This window comes from Macaca fascicularis, chromosome 7, assembly GCF_037993035.2.
Source record: "Macaca fascicularis isolate 582-1 chromosome 7, T2T-MFA8v1.1".
In the NCBI taxonomy this organism is placed as follows: domain Eukaryota; kingdom Metazoa; phylum Chordata; class Mammalia; order Primates; family Cercopithecidae; genus Macaca; species Macaca fascicularis.
In genome coordinates this window covers 126,186,318-126,206,675 of record NC_088381.1, presented here as the reverse complement: position 1 = coordinate 126,206,675, position 20,358 = coordinate 126,186,318, and the positions used below count along the sequence as shown (strand labels likewise).

General features: G+C 37.8%; 1 protein-coding gene across 10 annotated transcripts in view; it reads right to left on the bottom strand.

The window, feature by feature from the left end:
* The window catches only part of ARID4A (AT-rich interaction domain 4A), a 75,631-nt gene that overhangs the window by 16,458 nt on the left and 38,815 nt on the right, over positions 1 to 20,358 (bottom strand). For 8 of the 10 annotated variants that reach the window (XR_012415829.1, XM_073997458.1, XM_045396486.3 and 5 more), the window contains 6 exons: positions 13,087 to 13,159; positions 11,417 to 11,511; positions 10,836 to 10,933; positions 10,071 to 10,302; positions 6,760 to 7,010; positions 3,852 to 4,049 (listed from right to left, as the gene is read on the bottom strand). Coding sequence is in view for 8 of the 10 variants with exons in the window: in XM_073997458.1 (XP_073853559.1) it covers positions 3,852 to 4,049; positions 6,760 to 7,010; positions 10,071 to 10,302; positions 10,836 to 10,933; positions 11,417 to 11,511; positions 13,087 to 13,159 (947 nt within the window). In the remaining 2 variants the exon portion in view is untranslated. Of the gene's footprint in view, positions 1 to 3,851; positions 4,050 to 6,406; positions 6,631 to 6,759; positions 8,262 to 10,070; positions 10,303 to 10,835; positions 10,934 to 11,416; positions 11,512 to 13,086; positions 13,160 to 20,358 lie in introns of those variants that run through there. The other 2 variants (XR_012415830.1, XM_073997461.1) reach the window with 2 other exon arrangements.

Below are 20,358 nucleotides of genomic sequence, written 5' to 3'. Positions count from 1 at the left end.
ATGAGAAAAAAAAAAAAAAAAAGAAAAAGAAAAAGGAAAAAGAAAAAGAAAAAAAACCCACACAAACAAAAAAACTCTCATGTTTTAAGAAAGTTTATGAATTTATGTTGAGCCACATACAAGGCCATCCCGGGCTGCATATGGCCTGTGGGCCACGGGTTGGACAAACTTGCTTTAGACTGTAGCGTGTTAATAGAAACTCATGTATCTGGAAACGATATTCTTGCTTTGTAAACCAGTTACCATGGAGACGTACAAAGTAAGGACATGGTTCCTGTATGCATGTATTTCAGCTGACATGGTACCATGACTACCTATACAGATGCTCCTTTACTTATGATGCCATTATGTCCTGATAAACTCATCACAAACTGAAAATATCGTAAGTCGAAAAATGCGTTTAATACATCTAGCCTACTGAACATCACAGCTTAGCTTAGCCTACCTTAAACATGCTCAGAACACTTATATTAGCCTACAGTTTAGCAAAATCATCTAACACGAAGTCTATTCTGTAATAAAGTCTAAAATATCTCATGTAATTTATTGAATACGCTGTACAATATTGGTTGATTAGTCTCATGGTTTCTTCGCTGCTTGATGTGGCTTGCCACCACTGCACAGTCTGATGAGAGAGTATCATACTGCATATCACTAGATCAGTAAAAAAAAAAAATCAAAATTCAGGCCGGGTACAGTGGCTCACGCCTGTAATCCCAGCACTTTGGGAGGCCGACGTGGGCGGATCACAAGGTCAAGAGATCGAGACCATCCTGGCCAACATGGCGAAACCCCATCTCTACTAAAAATACAAAAATTAGCTGCGCGTGGTGGCATGCATCTGTAATCCCAGCTACTTGGGAGGCTGGGGATGCTGAGGCAGGAGAATCGCTTGAACCCAGGAGGCGGAGGTTGCAGTGAGCCCAGATCGCACCACTGCACTCCAGCCTGGTGAAAAAGCAAGACTCCGTCTTAAAAAAAAAAAAAAAAATCAAACTTCTAAGTATGGCTTCTACTGAATGCATATAGCTTTTGAACCATTTTAAATTAAAAAATATTGAAGTTGAACCACTGTAAGTTAGGAACTACCTGTACTATGATTTGAAAACGATCTCTCACCTCATTAACCCAGTATCTAGTTTCTAAAATGGGACTGGCTATGAGCATTGTACTAGGCCTTTAAATATCTGTACTTTGTTAACTTATATGGAAATGTTTATTCATCTGAACATACACTGAGGGCCTACTAGTATGCACTGTATCAGGAAGTACGTAGAGAATAAACATGGCCCCTGTTCTCAAGCAACCCATAGTCTGTTATAAAAGACAGACATAGGGTAAAATCAAGTATAGTCTGGTAAGTGCAGTAAGAGAGTTATGTATCTGATCCAGGGCTAACAAAGGGATAGATAACTCTATCCAATTCCACAATTCCAAAGGAGGTATCAGACAACCAAGAAGCGCAAGCCTGATTTTTAGTGTACTTGGTCCTGGCGACACTGGACAAAGCAGTATACCATGTAGGTACTTCTAGCACTAATACTACTAACCAAAGACAGTCCCAGGATTTCTCAGTGAGAGACCAGGACTCTTCTCACACTTCTTACACTTGCAGATACTCCCTTTCAGGAATCTGGCTAAATTCTTTAGGAACCATGGTGGCTTCATCTCAACGAACAGGCCAGAATTATACCAGCTTTTAGGAGTAGACAAGAACAATGAAAAAACATGAACCAGGAGAGTACCAGTTAAGTAACGAATTAGGGAGATGACCAATCCAAAACCTGAGTGTAGAATAAAATGACTGCTGAGAAGAGTCATAAAGTAAAACATTAAAGATGATACGGGAAATTCTAGAAAGCAGAACACAGACATATACAGATGTGAAACAGCAGTGGAGAGTTGTGAACTAAATAAGAATCTGAAGAAGAAAGAGGGCTATCATGTGATGCAACTGGAAATATAATGACTGAAAGTTGGTAAGATATAGTCCTTTTCCCCTGAATTCAGCAATACATTGTAAAGAAAACAAAACAGTTAACATTCATGGAGCACTAAGTGCCAGGCATGATTCTAAGCATTTACATCTTAATACAAATATTATCACTACAGTAGTCCCTGCTTATCCACAGCATAGTTCAATTACCCATGATCCAAAAATATTAAGATATTTTGAGAGAGAAAGACTACATTCATATAACTTTTATTACAATATATTGTTATAATTGCTGTATTTTATTATTATTGTTAATCTCTTACTGTGCTTAATTTATAAATTAAACTTTATTGTAGGTACATATGTATAGGAAAAATGATAGGATATATAGGATTCAGTACTATCTGAGGTTTCAGCATCCACTGGGGGTCTTGGAACACATCTCCAGCAGATGAGAGGGAACTACTGCATTATACAACACCTCTACAAAATAGGAACCGTATTTTTCCCAGTTTAGAGATGAGGGATTTGAGTCATAACAGAGCACACATCTAGTGTATAGAGAAACCCAGGAGCAGTCTGGCTCCAAATAAATACAGGGCAACTAGAGATATTAAACATGCCAGATTTTGTAAAAGACAACAAGAAAGGCAGCCCCCGACATTTAGGAATTTTCCTGGCACTATCCGTTGGGCCTTGGTGTTGCTTGGAGCTAGTCTGGCACGCATAGCTAGGCCACACTGTCCTGCTGTTGAAATATGAACAATTTCAAAGAGCATCAACATCAGACAAGTCCATTCTGTGATCATGATGTATCAAAACAAAAACAAGACCACTTCTTAATCGTGTCTGAACACAGAAAAAACAGGAACATTGTCCAAGTCACAAAAACGACCAAACAGCTTTTTTTTCTTGACTAATGTGAGTGATTGCTGTTTCTTTACCAGTTATAGTGTTACCTTCGTCTGTCTCTCCTTCTAGATAAGATATATTAAGAAAACCAATTATAATTACCCCAGCTTCCTGACAGGATCCAATATGGAGCAAAATCCCTTTTTTTTTTTTCTTTTTTTTTTTTAATAAGAGACAGGGTTTTGCTCCATCGTCCAGGCTGGAGTGCAGTGGCATGATCATAGCTCATTGCAGTCTCCAACTCCTGGGCTCCAGTGATCCTCTCACCTCAGCCTTCTGGGTAGCTGGGACTACAGGTACGTGCCACAATGCCAGGCTAATTTTTAATTTTAATTTTTTGTAGAGATGAGGGTCTAACTATGTTGCCAGGTCTGGTCTCGAACTCCTGGCCTCAAGCAGTCCTTCCGCCTCCACCTCCCAAAGTGCTGGTATTACAGGCACGAGCCACCATGCTCTGCCTTTCTTAAACCCTCCCCAAAATAATCTAATGGAATATCAAATCTAAGTTCTAACGTTCTGTTTTATTAATTAGTCGACTTAGAATTATTACAGTGCTTGACACAGGCTTGATTTCTGATTAATGAAACAAACAAACACTGCACAGTTGGAAGCTGGGGGCCTGGCTCCCTGCTCACATTCAGTAATATGTCTCCACAGAATTATGAATTGTTTTCCAAAGGTGGTGCCTTGAGCCTCTGTTGATTCATTTAACACCTTATTACTAAGGTGCCCTATGGTTTCCTTTGCTGTGTGTTCTCCCTCACTATAAATGAGTAATAAATGTAACTTGTTCTAACTACAGGTGTGATCCTGGTAGTCTCCGGCTAGAAGCATTGACACTGCCAGTATAACAGCAGGAATGTCAAAGTCTTGGAAAATTCAGAATCAAGGTGTGCTTTGTAAATATATACCATCATTTGCTTTCACTCTTCACAACATTAAGTTGATGTTCTATTTAACCACTGAAAAAATTTCAATAGTAAGAAAATACTTTCTTGCTTACCTGACATTCCATCCATAGTAATGTACCAAATATAAAACTTCTCCATCATCAATTTCAGTGCTTTTAATACTGGCTTCATAAATTTTCTGAGTCTTCCCTCGTCCGTATTTTACTTTCACTTTGGTTCCTGTTAGGCAGGGTTCCATGTCTTCCTCATCTTCCTCTCCCTCAGAGTCACATTTGCTTTCAGTTTCTTCCCTGCATTAAGTTATAATATTGATAATGCTACTAATAACTTAATGGAGAACAAAATATGCTAAAAGAATTCAACAGGTAGATTATTCACAACCTAAATATTACCTTAGTAACATATCAGTGGAGGAGGAGAAGAAGGAGGAGAAGGAGAAGATTTCTGTGGCCTACTTACTAAGGAATTTATTATGTGAAGGTGCACTGTACCCAAAGTAAATCCATACTTTTTAAAAGCCAATCAAGTCACAGCTAATGATGATCTGTAATCAAACAAATCACTTCTGACAAAACAAAATAAGAAAAATACGCTCTGAAAAAATTCTTTAGAATTCGTATTTAAGTGCCAGCTAACGATGATCTGTAATCAAACAAATCACTTTTGACAAAACAAAATAAGAAAAATATGCTCTGAAAAAATTCTTCAGAATTCATATTTAAGTGCCACCTTATATGTAAAAAAAGATCTAAGGATATTTTGTAACTTCCTGCAACTGAATTTTCTTAAATCTGCTTTACTACCACAATTAGAATAGTTCTTGGCAAGACTAGTTTTTTTAGTGGGCAAAATAATAAGCAAGGGCTATCTACCTTAGTAACCATGTAAACTAATTTATATTTTAAAGGTTTCCCAACCCTAACAAAGAAAAGAAATTTGAGTATTAGGTCACTTGCTGACACTGTAGGATAGCACCACAAGAACAAAGCTTTACATTTGTGTTGAATTCTATTTGTTTACTCATATTCCATCAGCTTTTCTTTGTATTGATAATCAGGTATAAAGATTAAAACAGGACGGTCTAAAATACTTTTAATATTTTTATAACAAAACATTGTGTATCAATGCTGTAAAGACTCACAAGAGAACTGCATCAAAGATCATTCTAGTGTCACAAGCATTAAAAGCTCAACAAGTAGTATTGTTCTCTGTAATAAATATAGGGCATTATTTTGGTGACCCCTGGGGGTCCTGACATGAAGCTTTGACAGCCCATTTGCAGTGGGAATGTTTTCTCTTGGAGGACACCTTCCAATAATAGACTGATGAGGTAAATTCAAAACATTATGAGAAAAACTACTTAAAGATAATATTGTTCTTCATATTCAAGTCTGTGAAGTTTTCTCTAAAATAAACCTCCATTTACATAGCAGTTATAGTCTTTTTAAATCACATTTTTACATAGATGTATTATATGTTTTATATACATATTTCAATATACATATTTTGATGTTTTTCACACAAAGCTTCAAAGCTTTTCACAAAGCTTCAAACTATAATTAGGCCTTCCTTTTTTTTTGAGACAGAGTCTCACTCTGTTACCTAGGCTGGATGGAGTGCAACGATACAATCTTGGTTCACTGCAAGCTCCGCCTCCCGGGTTCACGCCATTCTCCTGCCTCAGCCTCCCGAATAGCTGGGAATACAGGTGCCCACCACCGCGCCTGGCTAATTTTTGTATTTTTAGTAGAGATGGGGTTTCACCGTGTTAGCCAGGATGGTCTTGATCTCCTGACCTCATGATCCGCCTGCCTCGGCCTCCCAAAATGCTGGGATTACAGGTGTGAGACACTGCGCCCGGCCAATCAGGCTCTACTTTTTAAGTGGTTCACCTTTGCTTAAATTTTTTTGTCCAAATATTTAAAATTCTATACTCATAGCACTATACTCAACTCCAATTATTTCCTCCTACTTTTCCTAATCCTAATTATATTTCATTACAGAACCTTTTCTTACTCACTAACCTAGTTCATACGTAATTGTGATAGCTCCTGTGCCTATTTGTATTAAATCAAATTACCTCTCCCATTCACTAATCATCCTATTTTTCCAAATATTTATTATCTCAATGGCAGGTCAGTTTTCCCAAATTTGGCTTAACAACTCAAATTTCTAGAAAAATTAACATCACATAATAATAGAAAAATAACTATAGAAGAGAGCTGGTATTACAAGTAAGTGTGTTATGTTGTTGCTCAGTTAAAATTCATTTTTAGTAGTGTCCTAAAATTAGTAAATCCATTTCTCAACGCTTACAGAAACAGCTAATACCTTGGTGAGAGACTACCTTGATCTTGCTGGACTGCCTAATCTCTGAGTATTTTTAAGTCAGTTCAGTCCATACTTGTCTAATACATAGAAAAAAAGAATACAGGTTTTACTCAACAGTAAACAGGATGGACATTAAAAAATCTAAAATTTATTGTTGTGATGTGGGGCAAGAATGTATTTTCCAAACTAGAATCAGGGGTGCATGCCACTTAATCTAATACAATAACTTGAAAAAGAAAAATGTCTTAAAGCTAACACACAGAAACATCTGCTAGTACTGTGCACCCATGTGTTTGTTAGCTTTCCCACATTGTACCTTTTTTAAAATGGAATTTTTGCTGTCGCTGTTTCCTCTTGTCCACTTCCTCCATTTTTCTCCAGCTCCCTTCCCTGCTGTCAACTGCAGGACCTTTCTTTTGACTGGGTGGCGCAGCCTTCTTTGAGGCCACTGTTTAGGGCACAAGTGCTATTAAAATGGTGCGACCAGTATATTCTCCGATTCCGAAAGGCAATACACATCATCTTCACAATGTGTCTCACCTTCATTAGACAAGAGGAACGGAAGTCCCAATAAGAAAACATTCCCTTAAACCTGAATCTCTAAGCAGGAACAAAGCGCTGTTGTACCCCAGACAGGTGCTTCTGGAGAACAAACATAAGATAATGTACCTCTCTTGGCTTTTCTCTTCCTCTTCATCTGAATCTTTGTCAGAATCCTCCTGTTTTTTAATTTTCTTCTCTTTTTGCTTTGGTGTATTTTTTCTCCCCAGTAGTAGCTCATTTTCTTTTTTCTCTGCAGTTTCATAGTCATCATCTGCATCCTTATTTTCTGTATCATTGTCTTTTAATTTGTCTTCTGTTTTCTCTTCTTCAATTTCCTTTTTAATAGAATTTACATCTCGAGCAATTCTCCTTCGTCCCTAGTAGAGGTGATAAAAGCTTTAAAATAGCTATCACTATAAAGGGGAAAAAAGCAGGAAAAAACATCTTTTCCTTTAACCTTCACAGCAATGACTCTGGCTTGAAACACGGCCCTGAAACCAACTCAAAGGTACATTTCTCTTCCTTTTGAAAGTAAAAGAATAACTAATATAAATTACTTAATTATGTCCAGGTCTACTTTGGCTACATACTACTTAAGAAATATCTGTCAGAATCTGTTTGAGTGAAAAAAGGAAACAACAACAAAAAAGAAATAAAAGTTGTCTCCTTTGTTTACTACGTCATTTTATCTCACTTTTATTCTCAACTATAATAAAAACTTAAAATAAATTATCTAATGTTAATGATAAAACGTAACAATAATAAAGCAAATCCCCTGAATTTTGCTTCTTTAAAAGCTCTGTGGTCTCTAATTCTACAGCTTAGTAAGACAAAATTTACATTGTCACTGTATTTGTGGATGACTACATTTTAAAAGGACTGAATTGCATAAATGGCAAAAAAAGTGAGGAGACTTCTCTGAATGAGTATCTGGAGAGTTCGCTGGGCCAACAGCAATATGTTTTACCCCCACTAGCTTCTATCTAGCCCACTGAATGCTGAAGTGACCATGACTGGTGAGCAATTTCACTATCTCCTAGGTTCTATTTCAAGACAACTTTTATACACTGGCAGAATTCTCCTCTTCTTGGAATAAAGCAGATAAACAGCCGGCAACTTAGGGAGCATTAGGATACAATTAATATCTCAGTAAGCAAATGTTTTCCCTAGTTGCTGGCTATGTGCTATTTACACTTCAAAGGCAGGAAAAGAAGAAATTTTTTTCTATCATAAAGCACTAGCATGCAAGTTCCAAGATGGCACTTCCATCTCCTCAGATCTACACAGTGGCTGGCACATAGCAGGTGTTTTTGTTTTTGTTTTTGTTTTGAGACAGAAGCTCACTGTGTCGCCAGGCTGGAGTGCAGTGGTGTGATCTCAGCTCACTGCAACCTCTACCTCCCAGGTTCAAGCGATTCTCCAGCCTCAGCCTCATGAGTAGCTGGGACTACAGGCGCACGCCACCATGCCCAGCTAATTTTTGTATTTTTAGTAGAGATGGGGTTTCACCATGTGGCCAGGATGGTCTTGATCTCTTGACCTCGTGATCCGCCCGCCTCGGCCTCCCAAAGTGCTGGGATTACAGGCGTGAGCCACCGCGCCCGGCCTAGCAGGTGCTTTTAAAATATCTGTAGGTAAATGAATGAAAACAACTGCTATAAAACTTGGGTCTGTATGCCTTTTTCCCAGAAGTACCATTTTTATTTATTTATTCAATTTTTTGAGATGGAGTCTCGCTCTATCACCTAGGCTAGAGTGCAGTGGTGCGATCTTGGCTCGCTACAACCTCTGCCTCCTGGTTTCAAGTGATCCTCCTGCCTCAGCCTCCTGAGTAGCTGGGACTACAGGTGAGAAATGCCATTTTTAGAAGCCTGGCTTATATATGTGGATAAGTGATAAGGATATTTTTACAAGCAAATGTATTACAGCACTTTTAAAAATAGTAAAAAATTGGGAGAAAATTTAGGAGAGTGTAAATTTATGGTTCATCTATACTAGACGGCACATTGCAGATATTTTATGTAGGACGAGGAAGGTTTTTAGGTAATGACAAGAAAGTATGTCCACAATACATACAATAAAATATTATTCACCTTTAAAAAGGAAGGAAATTCTGACACGTGCTACAACATAATGTCTTGCAGATATTATGCTGAGTGAATAAGCCAGTACAAAAAAACAAACACTGTATGATTTCACTTATATAAAGATACCTAGAATATCAAATTCATAGGTACAGAAAGTAAAATTGTGGTTGCTAGGGGTTGGGGGAAGAATGAGGAGTTACTGTTTAATGGGTACAGAATTTCAGTTTTGCAAGGTAAAAATGTTCTGGAACTGGATGGTGGTGACGCTTATGCAACAGTGAGAATGTACTTAATGCCAATGAAATGTACACTTGAAAAGAGTTAAGGTGGCAAATTTTATGTTATATGTACTTACCACAATTTTAAAAAAAATTAATAAAAGAAAAGAAAACCAATTTGGAAACTTCATGACATTCACTAAAAGATTCCATTTACTACATGAAAGAATGAACAGTTTTAACAACTGGTTTCTGGACTATAAGACAAAGAAATTTCACATTCTTTTTCATTAAATATGATTCCACCAAAAAATAAGACATATTATACTAGTTAAACTTCTTTGACGGTGCGGTAAATTCCTTTCTCTTTCTAAAACTTGGTAAATCCTACTATGTAAACATTACTGGACACTGATCCAAATGCTAGATGACAATTCCTAAACAGACTTTATATATTAAAGGAAAGAAGGAGCAGAGTTGGAAGATACAACCAGCGTACATGTACACATCACTAGAGCCACACAGTGTGCTATAAAGTTACAGAGAAAGACAAGATACCATCTAGTTCAGGGCACAGGCACTATAAAGAGGTGATTCATTTATTCAACATCTATTTAATAAGCCTTTATTACGTGCCAGGCACTATTCTAAATGCCTGGGATCTGTCAATAAACGAAATAAACACTAATCCCTGACCTCGTGGAGTGTAATTCTTGTGCAGAGTGGCGCAAAATAGATAATCACAATAAACAGAATAAGTAAATTACAAATAGGAGCAACATTACAGGGACTGAGAGTTCTAAAGAGAGGAGGCAGGTTACAATTTCAGATAAGGTGACCGAGATAGCCTTCAATGAGGTGATACTTTAGCAAAAGACTTGGAAAAGGAATATCTGAGATTCATCCCAGATGAGAATGACTTGATCGAACATAAACAGAAAACAGAAGGAAGGGTTTTCAGGTAGAGAAAATAATATACAATATATTTAGAAAAAAGTAGTTAGCTAAGCAGCATTAAATACTGGAAAATAAGCTAAGTTCACTGTAGTACTTTTGTGTATATATGAAAATGGCTATAATAAAAAATTTTAAGTAATACTTAAACCAGATAAAACTAGTATTAAGAACTCACTCTCGGAGATTTTAATTCTATCTCTTCTCTTTCACTTTCACTGTTTGAATCAATATTTTCCTCAGGTTCACTCTTCACTTCTGTTAAAGGCATTTCTTGATCTAATTTGAGAGCCTCTTCCATTGATTCTTCTAAGTCTTTTTTTTCCTCTTTTACTTTTGGTTCATGGTGATGAATAGTTCTGAACTGAATATTTGCCGAACGGCAGTACTCCTCAAAACCATACAGATACCTAAACAAACAATATTTCATTTAAGAAATCTTACAGTCTTTGCATTTAACTTGAATTCACATGTTATTAAACACATTTTTAAAAAGTAAAGCCCAGTAATTTAAAAAAAATTTTGTGTTGCTATTTTCTGTGTTACTATTTTCTTGGTGTTTTAGGTAGAATTATAAACAGAAAAACTGATCATAAAATGCTGTCCTGAGGCGTCTCAGCTTGTGATAACTAAACATAACTATCGTAAGTTTTGATATGAAGGCTGTTCACCCCAAAAGATGTAGCTCTATAATATGTATCATAATCGCAGACACTGTCTGCGTCTTGCTTTTGGAAAGGAAATCAGGACAACATAAGAAATGGAGTAAATAAGATTTGATGCAATGAAATAACTTTCAATCACAAGTATCTGTCAACCTAAACCTTTTTATACACTTTCTCTAACTTTAATGTTCCTAGATTGATGTATTCTTGTTAACAAAGTAAATGGAAAATATTTCCTATAAATATATATTCTTTGATGAATAAACTATACTACTTACTTTCTATAAGCAGTTTTTACATTGTAGGAAGCAGCTGAATTCAAAATAGGAATGCCAAGGTCCATATAAATTTGCTTCCATACAGCACCACTATCAATCTGGAAAATTAAGTTTTTATGTTAACATTTGCAAAGGGAATTAATCTTTTTTTTTTTTTTTTTTTTTTTTTTGAGACAGGGTCTCACTCTGTTGCCCAGGCTGGAGTGAAGTGGCGCAATCAGGGCTCACTGCAGCCTCGACTTCCTGGGCTCAAGTGATCCTCCCACCTCAGCTTCCCGAGTAGTTGGGACCACAGGCATGCGACACCACACCTGGCTAATTTTTGTTGAGATAGGGTTTCGCCATGTTGCCCAGGCTGGTCTCGAACTCCTGAGCTCAAGCAATCCACCCCGCCTCAGCCTCCCAAAATGCTGGGATTACAGGTGTGAGCCACCATGCCTGGCCAGGAAATAATCTTTACCCTAATATTCTATGTTCATTAAGGAAATGTATTTATTATCCAATGTGCATATAATGCAATATAAGATAATTTACCTTTTTATGACACCAATACATGTTTCAAATAGCAATGTTATACTTACATTGTCACATCCACCCTGATGATAAACCAGTCTGAAGAGTTTGAAGAGATTGAGATCTTTATAGCCCAAAACAGGTGGTTTGTTGATTGGAGTACCTTTTCAATGTAAGTAGGTAGAAATAAAATGTTTATTCAAATGAGAAATACTAATTTGAAAACAAAGCTGTCAACTTCTAATTTCCCAAATTTCATTAATTAGAGGCACATATTTAAAGAGCCTTAAACAATGTAAGACAACATAAGATATGCTCTCCATTATTTATATAGCCTTTGTGGGGAACTTCAGATTTTAGGTGTTATACTTCTAAAACTAATAAAGCCACCTCTTTAACTGTGAATGAATTGAGTAAAACTAAACACTACATGGTGTGGCCAACAATGTTGCTGGTTCAAGCTTGGGCGTAGGGCTGGGTGCAGCAGCTCACACCTGTAACCCCAGCACTTTGGGAGCCTAAGGCAGGAAGATCACTTGGGCTCAGGAGTTTGAGACCAGCCTGGGCAACATGGCAATATCCTGTCTCTACAAAAATTAAAAGGAAAACATTAGCTGAGTGTGGTGGTGTGCACCTGTGGTCCCAGGTACTCGGGAGCCTGAAGTGGGAGGATTGCTTGAGTCCAGGAAGTGGAGGCTGGAGGGAGCCATATTCATGCCACTGCACTCCAGCTTGAGTGACAGAGCAAGACTCTGTCTCAAAAAAAAAAAAAAAAAAAAAAAAAAAAGTTTAGGCATAAACAAACACAATAGAAAAGATAAGATTTACACCCTGGTTCCATTTTCACTGCTTTGACACAAATGTTAAGACTGTTAGCAGTAATCTGAAGGATGATTTCTGAAGGCCACACAGAATGTTTAGGACCAATTTATCTTAAGATTTTCCAGGACTAACAAATGCCAAGGAGTAGGATGGTTTATAATTGTTCTATTATTCTACCTATATTAGAAATCTCATCCTTTTCAGATAACTATTGGTCTCCTATTATGTTTAATTTGCTGAGAACAAGGATCAGGCTAGTTTATCTAGTTTATTTACCACAAATACAGCATTAGCAATTAGTGGATATGCAGATTAACATTATAACTGGTCACTTTCTAAAATATCAGAATATTCTTTAGTTTATAAGTGACAGGGAAAACTAAATTGTATTAAAATACTTTCTCACTTGTTTCTATGTAAAATAGGTATTAACAGTTTAATTCCAAATATTTTACTACTGTCAGGTGTAACTGATTCTAGGATTTATTTAAAATCCAAAACTAGACAGGCATGGTGGTTCACAGCTGTAATCTCAGCACTTTGGGAGGCAGAAGTAAGAGAATCACTTGAGGCCAGGAGTTTGAGACCAGCCTGGGCAATATGGCCAAACCTGTCTCTACAAAAAATAGAAAAATAAAAAATTAGCTGAGTATGGTGGCACATGCCTGTAGTCCCAGCTACTTGAGAGGCTGAGGCAGGAGGATCACTTGAGCCCAGGAGGTCAAGGCTGCAGTAAGCCAGGAGCAAATCACTGCACTCCAGCCTAGGCATCAAAGCAAGAACCTGTCTCAAAATAAATAAATAAATTATAAAATCCAAAACTGTTTATCTGCAATACTAACAAAAACAATGCATATACCTAGAATGTAAACATGTAAAATAAATGACTACTTTAAAATAATGAGCATGAAAATACCTCTGTCTTCCATAAACTTATAAAGCTGCTGGAGGAAGTTGTCCCTCTCTTCAGGATCAAGTTCTTCCTCAGGCTGTAAAGATAAAATATATAAATGTATGGCGCAGTGAACTGGAAAAGATACATGTCTTCTTTTACTTTTGTGAACCCAATGTAAAGTCATCAAATTTTAATAAAGCTGAAAAATCTGAATTTTCTCAATATCCTACAATGCCAGATTTTAAGTCATATTTATGAAGATATAAAATGTCTACCCTTCACTCTATTTACCAGTCTAACTCTATCTTTGAGTATCACTGTAAGGACTAAGATTAGCCAAGAGGAAAACATTCAGGAATAAAATGGGAGTGTTATGTTTTCACCTCACCTGTTATTTTTTTTTAAGCCCATTAAAAATACTATGTGGCCCACGCAAATATACTGGCAGATGAGCACAATCATGACACATGTTCATTATATCATATATTTATATCTAAAAGTAACTTTCATATAAATATGATAGGTTTTGTTATTGTCAGATGAATATAAACCAGGGATTGCAAAGTCACAGTGGCAAAGGATTTTTGTTTAGATGGCACAATGTTTTAAAGAAATCTGAATACATTTAAGTGAGTCATATACATTCTATTTTACCCCAGACCTCATCACCCCCTCATCTCACAATAACCTGGTTTTCTCTTTTGCCTTTCTAGTATGGCCCCTTTGGTTGACTTTGCAACACCTAAAAATAAGATAACGAAATAATTCCAGAAGTAATTCTTAGGGAAGGAAACAAGATACATAATTACTGATTTAGCTTCTTTAAAAATTCTTAAAGTTTAGCAATACTACAGAGAAACAAAACACTGATATGTTTCCTCCATATAAATGATCATAACTCAGAGTATTACTCTCCTCTGTTCTAAAAGAGCTCAGAATCTTTTTTTTTTTTTTAGATGGAGTTTTGCTCTTGCTGCCTAGGCTGGAGTGCAATGGGACGACCTCAGCTCACTGAAGCCTCTGCCTCCTGGGTTCAAGCAATTCTGCTGACTCAGCCTCCTGAGTAGCTGGGACTACAGCAGTGTGCCACTACACCTGGCTAGTTTTTTTGTATTTTTAATAGAGATGGGTCTCACCATTTTGGCCAAGCTAGTCTCGAACTCCTGACCTCAGGTGATCCGCCCACCCCAGTCTCACAAAGTGCTGGGATTACAGGCGTGAGCCACAGCACCCGGCCTGGATTTTTGTCTTTACAAAGCCATATTCAAAACAAAGGCAATGCTCAAGCAATAAATGTTGAGTCTTTGGTGTCCAGAGGGCAAGAGGCACTTTAAAATTGTGTTATCTAATAGCTGATAATATAGCCAGGATCAATAAGTATGTAGTTGATTAAAATATATAATAAAAAACCATGAGACAATCAAGAGAAAGGGAGTGAGATCTTTTATTACATTCTTTTTTCTTTTAGTACATTCATTCATAATGATTTATAACACTAAAATACTTCTACCAAATATGAAGAAATTTAAATCTAAGTTCTAACATGTGTCCAAAATCAGCAGTTTACAAAGTTAATAATCACTATAAAGTAGTTAGTAGGGGTGATTACTTAAAGCTCAAATTAAGAGACGGCAGTTTTTTCCCCATGTGAATTTAAAAATATTGCTTTTACAAAGTTAACTGCCAATGAATTAACTCAAGAAAAAAAGTAATTCAATAGCCCAAGAACCACTTCACGCATTAATTTTAAGAACTTCTAGTATGGGGAAAAAAAAATCAAAACCAAAATCCACTTATGCCAGACTGGCTCTATGCTTTGCCTGTGCCCTGTAATCATAATATTCTCTTTTTCAGACGAAAACTTCATTCCAGTATATATTTTTTTAAAGACAATCTTGCTGTCACCCAGGCTGGAGTGCAATGGCACAATCTCAGCTCACTGCAACCCTCTGCCTCCCGAGTTCAAGTGATTCTCCTTCCTCAGGCTCCTGAGTAGCTGGGATTACAGGCATGCACCACCACACCTGGCTAATTTTTGTATTTTTAGTAGAGACTGGGTTTCGCCACATTGGCCAGGCTGGTGTCAAACCCTTGACCTCAGGTGATCCACCCACCTTGGCCTCCCAAAGTGCTGGGATTACAGATGTGAGCCACTACACCCAGCCTCATTCCAGTATTTATGATGCTACAGAATTCAGGGATCCCTTCTGTATCCAATATATGTAAAAGCAATTCTTTAAAAAGGCAGTAATTTAAAATCAAAGTTGCTCCCCAATACAAGTAAACAAAATCAACTCATCAACTGAAAAATTAGGTTGTACCCAACATTTGATAAATTTTTAATGTTAAGAATACATTTTTATAGATAAAATTTGATTTATGTGTATTTTATTTAAAAGTTAGTGGGTAACCAAGAGTGCTTTAGGTTTCATGAGAAACTATGGCCAAAAAATTGTAGTTTTGGTACAGTTAAACAAGACATAAATGAATAAAGGATTCTACTTAGACATATGCCTTGAGGGGAAATTTATTTTCTACCAAGAATCAATAAAAGATGATGCTATAAACAAAGTTTTAAACTTATCTGATGTTTCTGTGAAACTTAAAATTGCTTCTCTTACAATAAGCCACTCCTCATAATTATTCTTGAAAATAGCCTTGCTGCTAGTCACCTTGCAGTAAAACTGCATACGCTAGAAAACGCTTCCAATGAGAAGAATGTGCCTTTATGACTTTGTATGGGGCTCTTAATTGCTATCACGGTTTGCTTTCTCTATCCATGGCATTTTCATAGCAATTTCCCTCCTGGTCAAGGCCTGGGACTGTTGCATCTTTCAAGGGTTTTGGAGTGCGAGAGGGTTATAAGAATGGGAGGTAGAGGTCCACTAGACCATGCTGAGGAGACTTCTTCCCTTCATTTAGTAATTTACATTTATACATAAGAATAACTATGTACCCAGTAAAATGCCAGAGATCCAAGAGTCACATTCATGATCATAATTTCAAGAAATTTCCAATTTATTTAGTATTAGTATATACTGCCTAGTATTATAAGTAGTTGTATATCTATCTACACTACTAGATTGTGAATTTTCTGACTTTAGGCACATGTCTTCAGATTAAGCTCAAACATCTACTGATGGTTACCATGAATCAGAGATTGTTCAAAAGCACTGTGGATTAAAATGAGAACACATGGTTCCTTTCTATTTTTGCTGCTCTGAGTTTGGCAGGAGGTGTAGAAAGGTAAAAGAAGCCAATATAACACGATGTGATAAGTGTTGTAAAATACATAAAAGAATACAGGAGGAGCAAGTGAGGAAATGAATGGTTCTCCTTGAGATGAACTGGCAGTGGTAGTATTAGGCAGCTTCAAAATATAAATAGTAGACAGCCCTGGTGCTAGAGCAAACAGCATAAGCATGCGACTGACAAAGGCAGGCTGGGATTAGGAAAAGACTCTATAATAGTATGCTAAAGAATCAAAACTTGATACTGTGGTTAGATGTGAAATTTGAGACAGGGAAAGATAATTAGATCAGATTTGTATATTTAAAATTTCTCAGCCAAGAATGAGTTTGATGGATTGGAAGGGAAAAGGAAGCCATTATAACAGTCCACAAGGAAGAGAATGCATGCCCGAATTAGTCTTGCCAGCTGGGATGGAAAGTTCACCTCTTCGCATGAAAGGAAGAGGGAGAGAGAGAGAGAGAGAGAGAGAGAGAGAGAGAGAGAGAGAGAGAGAGAGAGACAGACAGACAGACAGACAGACAGACAGACTGATGGAGGGATGGGGAGAGGGAGAGAGAAGGGAAGAGGGAAGAAGAGAGAACCACTGTGCCTGGCTTACTCATAACTTTACCACTAATGACTGGCATTTAGTTTAGACACTCATGTGAATGAAAATGGTATCTGTGCAAATGAATTGTGTAGAGTTTTCTTGTTTCACATTCATTGAGTATGAGAGCTAAGATTTATGATAATATAAATGCAAGAGTCAGGGAAAGAGAGGAAATAAGAATAGTTGAGGATGTTCTAAGACACAGTTGGGGCGGGCGTGGTGGCTCACGCCTGTAATCCCAGCACTTTAGAAGGCCAAGGCAGGCAGATTACCTGAGGTCAGGAGTTCGAGACCAGCCTGGCAAACATGGTGAAGTCCCGTCTCTACTAAAAATACAAAATTAGGCCGGGTGCAATAGCTCATGCCTGTAATCCCAGCACTGTGGGAGGCCGAGATGGGCAGATTGCCTGAGCTCAGGAGTTCAAGACCAGCCTGGGCAATACGGTAAAACCCCGTCTCTACTAAAATACAAAAAATTAGCCAGGTGTGACCGCATGCACCTGTAATCCCAGCTACTCAGGAGGCTGAGACAGGAGAATCACTTGAACCAAGGAGGCGGAGGTTGTAGTGAGCCGAGATTGTGCCACTGCACTCCAGCCTGGGCGACAGAGCAAGACGCCGTCTCAAAAAAAAAAACAAAAAACAAAACAAAATTAGCTGGGCATGCTGGCGTGCAGCACCCGTAATCCCAGCTAAGACTGCGCCACTGCACTCCAGCCTGGGCAAAATGAGCGAGACTCCGTCTCAAAAAAAAAGAAGAAAAAAAAATGACACAGGTGGTTATGGCCCATGACTTGCTGGCATTCACCTTGTCCCTTGTCCAAATATATTAATCAGAAAATGAATGATTATGCATTGGAAATGGCACAAATTCTAGTAAACAGACTTCTTATCATTTTAGTGGGATGGGAAACTGATATGGTTTGGCTCTGTGTCCCCACCCAAATCTCATGTTGAATTGCAATCCCAAATACTGGGGGAGGGAACTGGTGGGAGGTGATTGGATCATGGGGGCAGATTTCTCCCTTGCTGTTCTCATGATGGTGCGGTCTCATGAGATCTGGTCGTTTGAAAGTGTAGAGCACTTCCCCCTTTGCGCTCTCTCGCGCTCGCTCGCTCTCTCTCTCTCTCTCTCCTGTTGCCACATGAAGATGTGCTTGCTTCCCCTTCACCTTTTCTCCTCATTATAAATTTCCTGAGGCCTCCCCAGCCGTGCCTCCTGTACAGCCTGTGGAACTGTGAGTCAATTAAACCTCTTTCTTTATAAAATACCCAGTCTAATGTAGTTCTTTATGACAACGTGAGAACAGAGTAATACAGAGACAAATGCAATTCGAAAAATAAGATCATATCTTATTTTTGTAGGAGCTATTAACTTTCTTAGCTAGAAACTCTACTTTCCAATACACATTAGGAAGGTGGACAGTGTCCAAATTGTCAAAATATGTCAGTAAAAGATGATGAACTTTACCCAAAGCTCCTCAGACCCATGTAACCTGTACACAGTTCTAACTGGTGGCTTGGGATAGTTTCCTAGCGTATAACATATTGGAGCCACAAAAATTGACATTTTTAAAGTGAGGAAAGGTATAACTAAACTTGATCTTTGTGGTTTCCCTGTACTGTGTTTTGTATGTAACAGTACATATTATTGATGGGTATTCTCAGGTTTCAAGAACCCCTATGGGAATCCCTTAGAATTTTTGGTCAGGCGCAGTGGCTCCTGCCTGTAATCCCAGCACTTTGGGAGGGCCAGGCAGGAGGATCACTTGACCCTAGGGGTTTTAGACCAGGCTGGGCAACAGAGCAAAACCTTGTCTCTATAAAAAAAAATAATAATAATAATAAATTAGCTGGGTATGGTGGTGCGTGCCTTTAATCCTAGCCCCGCTACTCAGGAGGTTAAGGTGGGAGGATGGCATATGCCTGGGAGGTTGAGGCTGCAGTGAGCTATAATCACCACTTACTCCAGATGTCTTCCCTCTGGTGTTTTCCCTTTGAATTCATTATCCATAAACATCTTTATAAAACATAGGTGGTTCCTGCTGGTAACCCTTTATTGGCTTTCAGCACCTTCAGGACGAGGTCTGGGTTTTTCATCACAGGCCTTTAGAAGTCTGCCCCATCATGATTTGACCCGTGCCCACCTCTTTGTTCCTACAAATACCTGTTGAATTTTTAAAATCTCAGCTGTTGTCACTTATTTTCTGAGTTTTTAAAACTTTCATTTTATCTTTCCTATTATACTTAATACTAACAAAGGGAATGGGCAACACAAAGGCAATATTCAATGTAATATCAACAGCAGCTTCTGAACAATATCTAAGTGGCAGCAGGGGAGATGTAAGAAGTCCCATATCGTGGAAGGGAGAATAAAGAAGTGTAAGTGGAACAAAATACAAACAAGGAGCACTGAAAATCAAGAACTTTTACAACAAGTGACAGAAAACTATCCCAAGATGACTTAAGCAAAAAATAATTTATTTTATAAACTCACAAAATTATGCAAGAAATTGAGATTGCCTACAGAGTACACAGCCTGAGAAAACAGATACTATAAAGGGAAGTTAGATATCTTATCCCTTAGTTCCCCCCGCCAAGGTGAACTTTCTAGAACCTTATAACAAATTTCCCACCACCTTGTTTCAAAGAGTAATTTGCTACAACAATTACATAACCCATATTCATTCATTTAATGAAGGTTTAATATCAGCTAAGCAAGCTCTGTGTTGATAGCTGTTAGCTACACATACTGGTAGGAAAAGGAAAAAACAAAAACCCTGAAATCCCCTGCTTTCACAGATCTTACAATCTAGAGGAGGAGAGAACATTTTCTTAAAAGCCTGTAAAAAATTCTGAAACCTCTCTAAACCTTGGTTTTCTTAATTTTTTATATATATATATATATATATACACACACAAAGATATATATATACACACACACAAATATATATATAAAGAGAAGGTTCTAGGAGATTTATTGTTAAGGTTCTAGAAAGTTCACTTTGGGGCTGGGCGCAGTGGCTCACGCCTATAATCCCAGCACTTTGGGAGGCCAAGGTGGGCAGATCGCTTGAGGCCAGGAGTTCGAGACCAGCCTGGCCAACATGGTGAAACCTTTTCCCTACTAAAAGTACAAAAATTAGCTGGGCATGGTGGCGCATGCCTGTAATTCCAGCTACTGGGAAGGGTGAGGCATGAAAACCATCTGAACTTGGGAGGCGGAGATTGCAGTGAGTGGAAATCATACTCCAGTCTGAGTGACGGAGTGAAACTGTCTCAAAAAAAAAAAGAAAAAGGAAAAAAAGAAAAAGAAAGTCCACTTTGGGAGGAACTATGAGATAAGGTATCTAACTCCCCTTCATAATCTCTCTTTTCTCAGGCAATGCACTCTGAGGTGATTCCATATGTATATATTTATTTATATACATATTTACATAGACTGTTGCAAG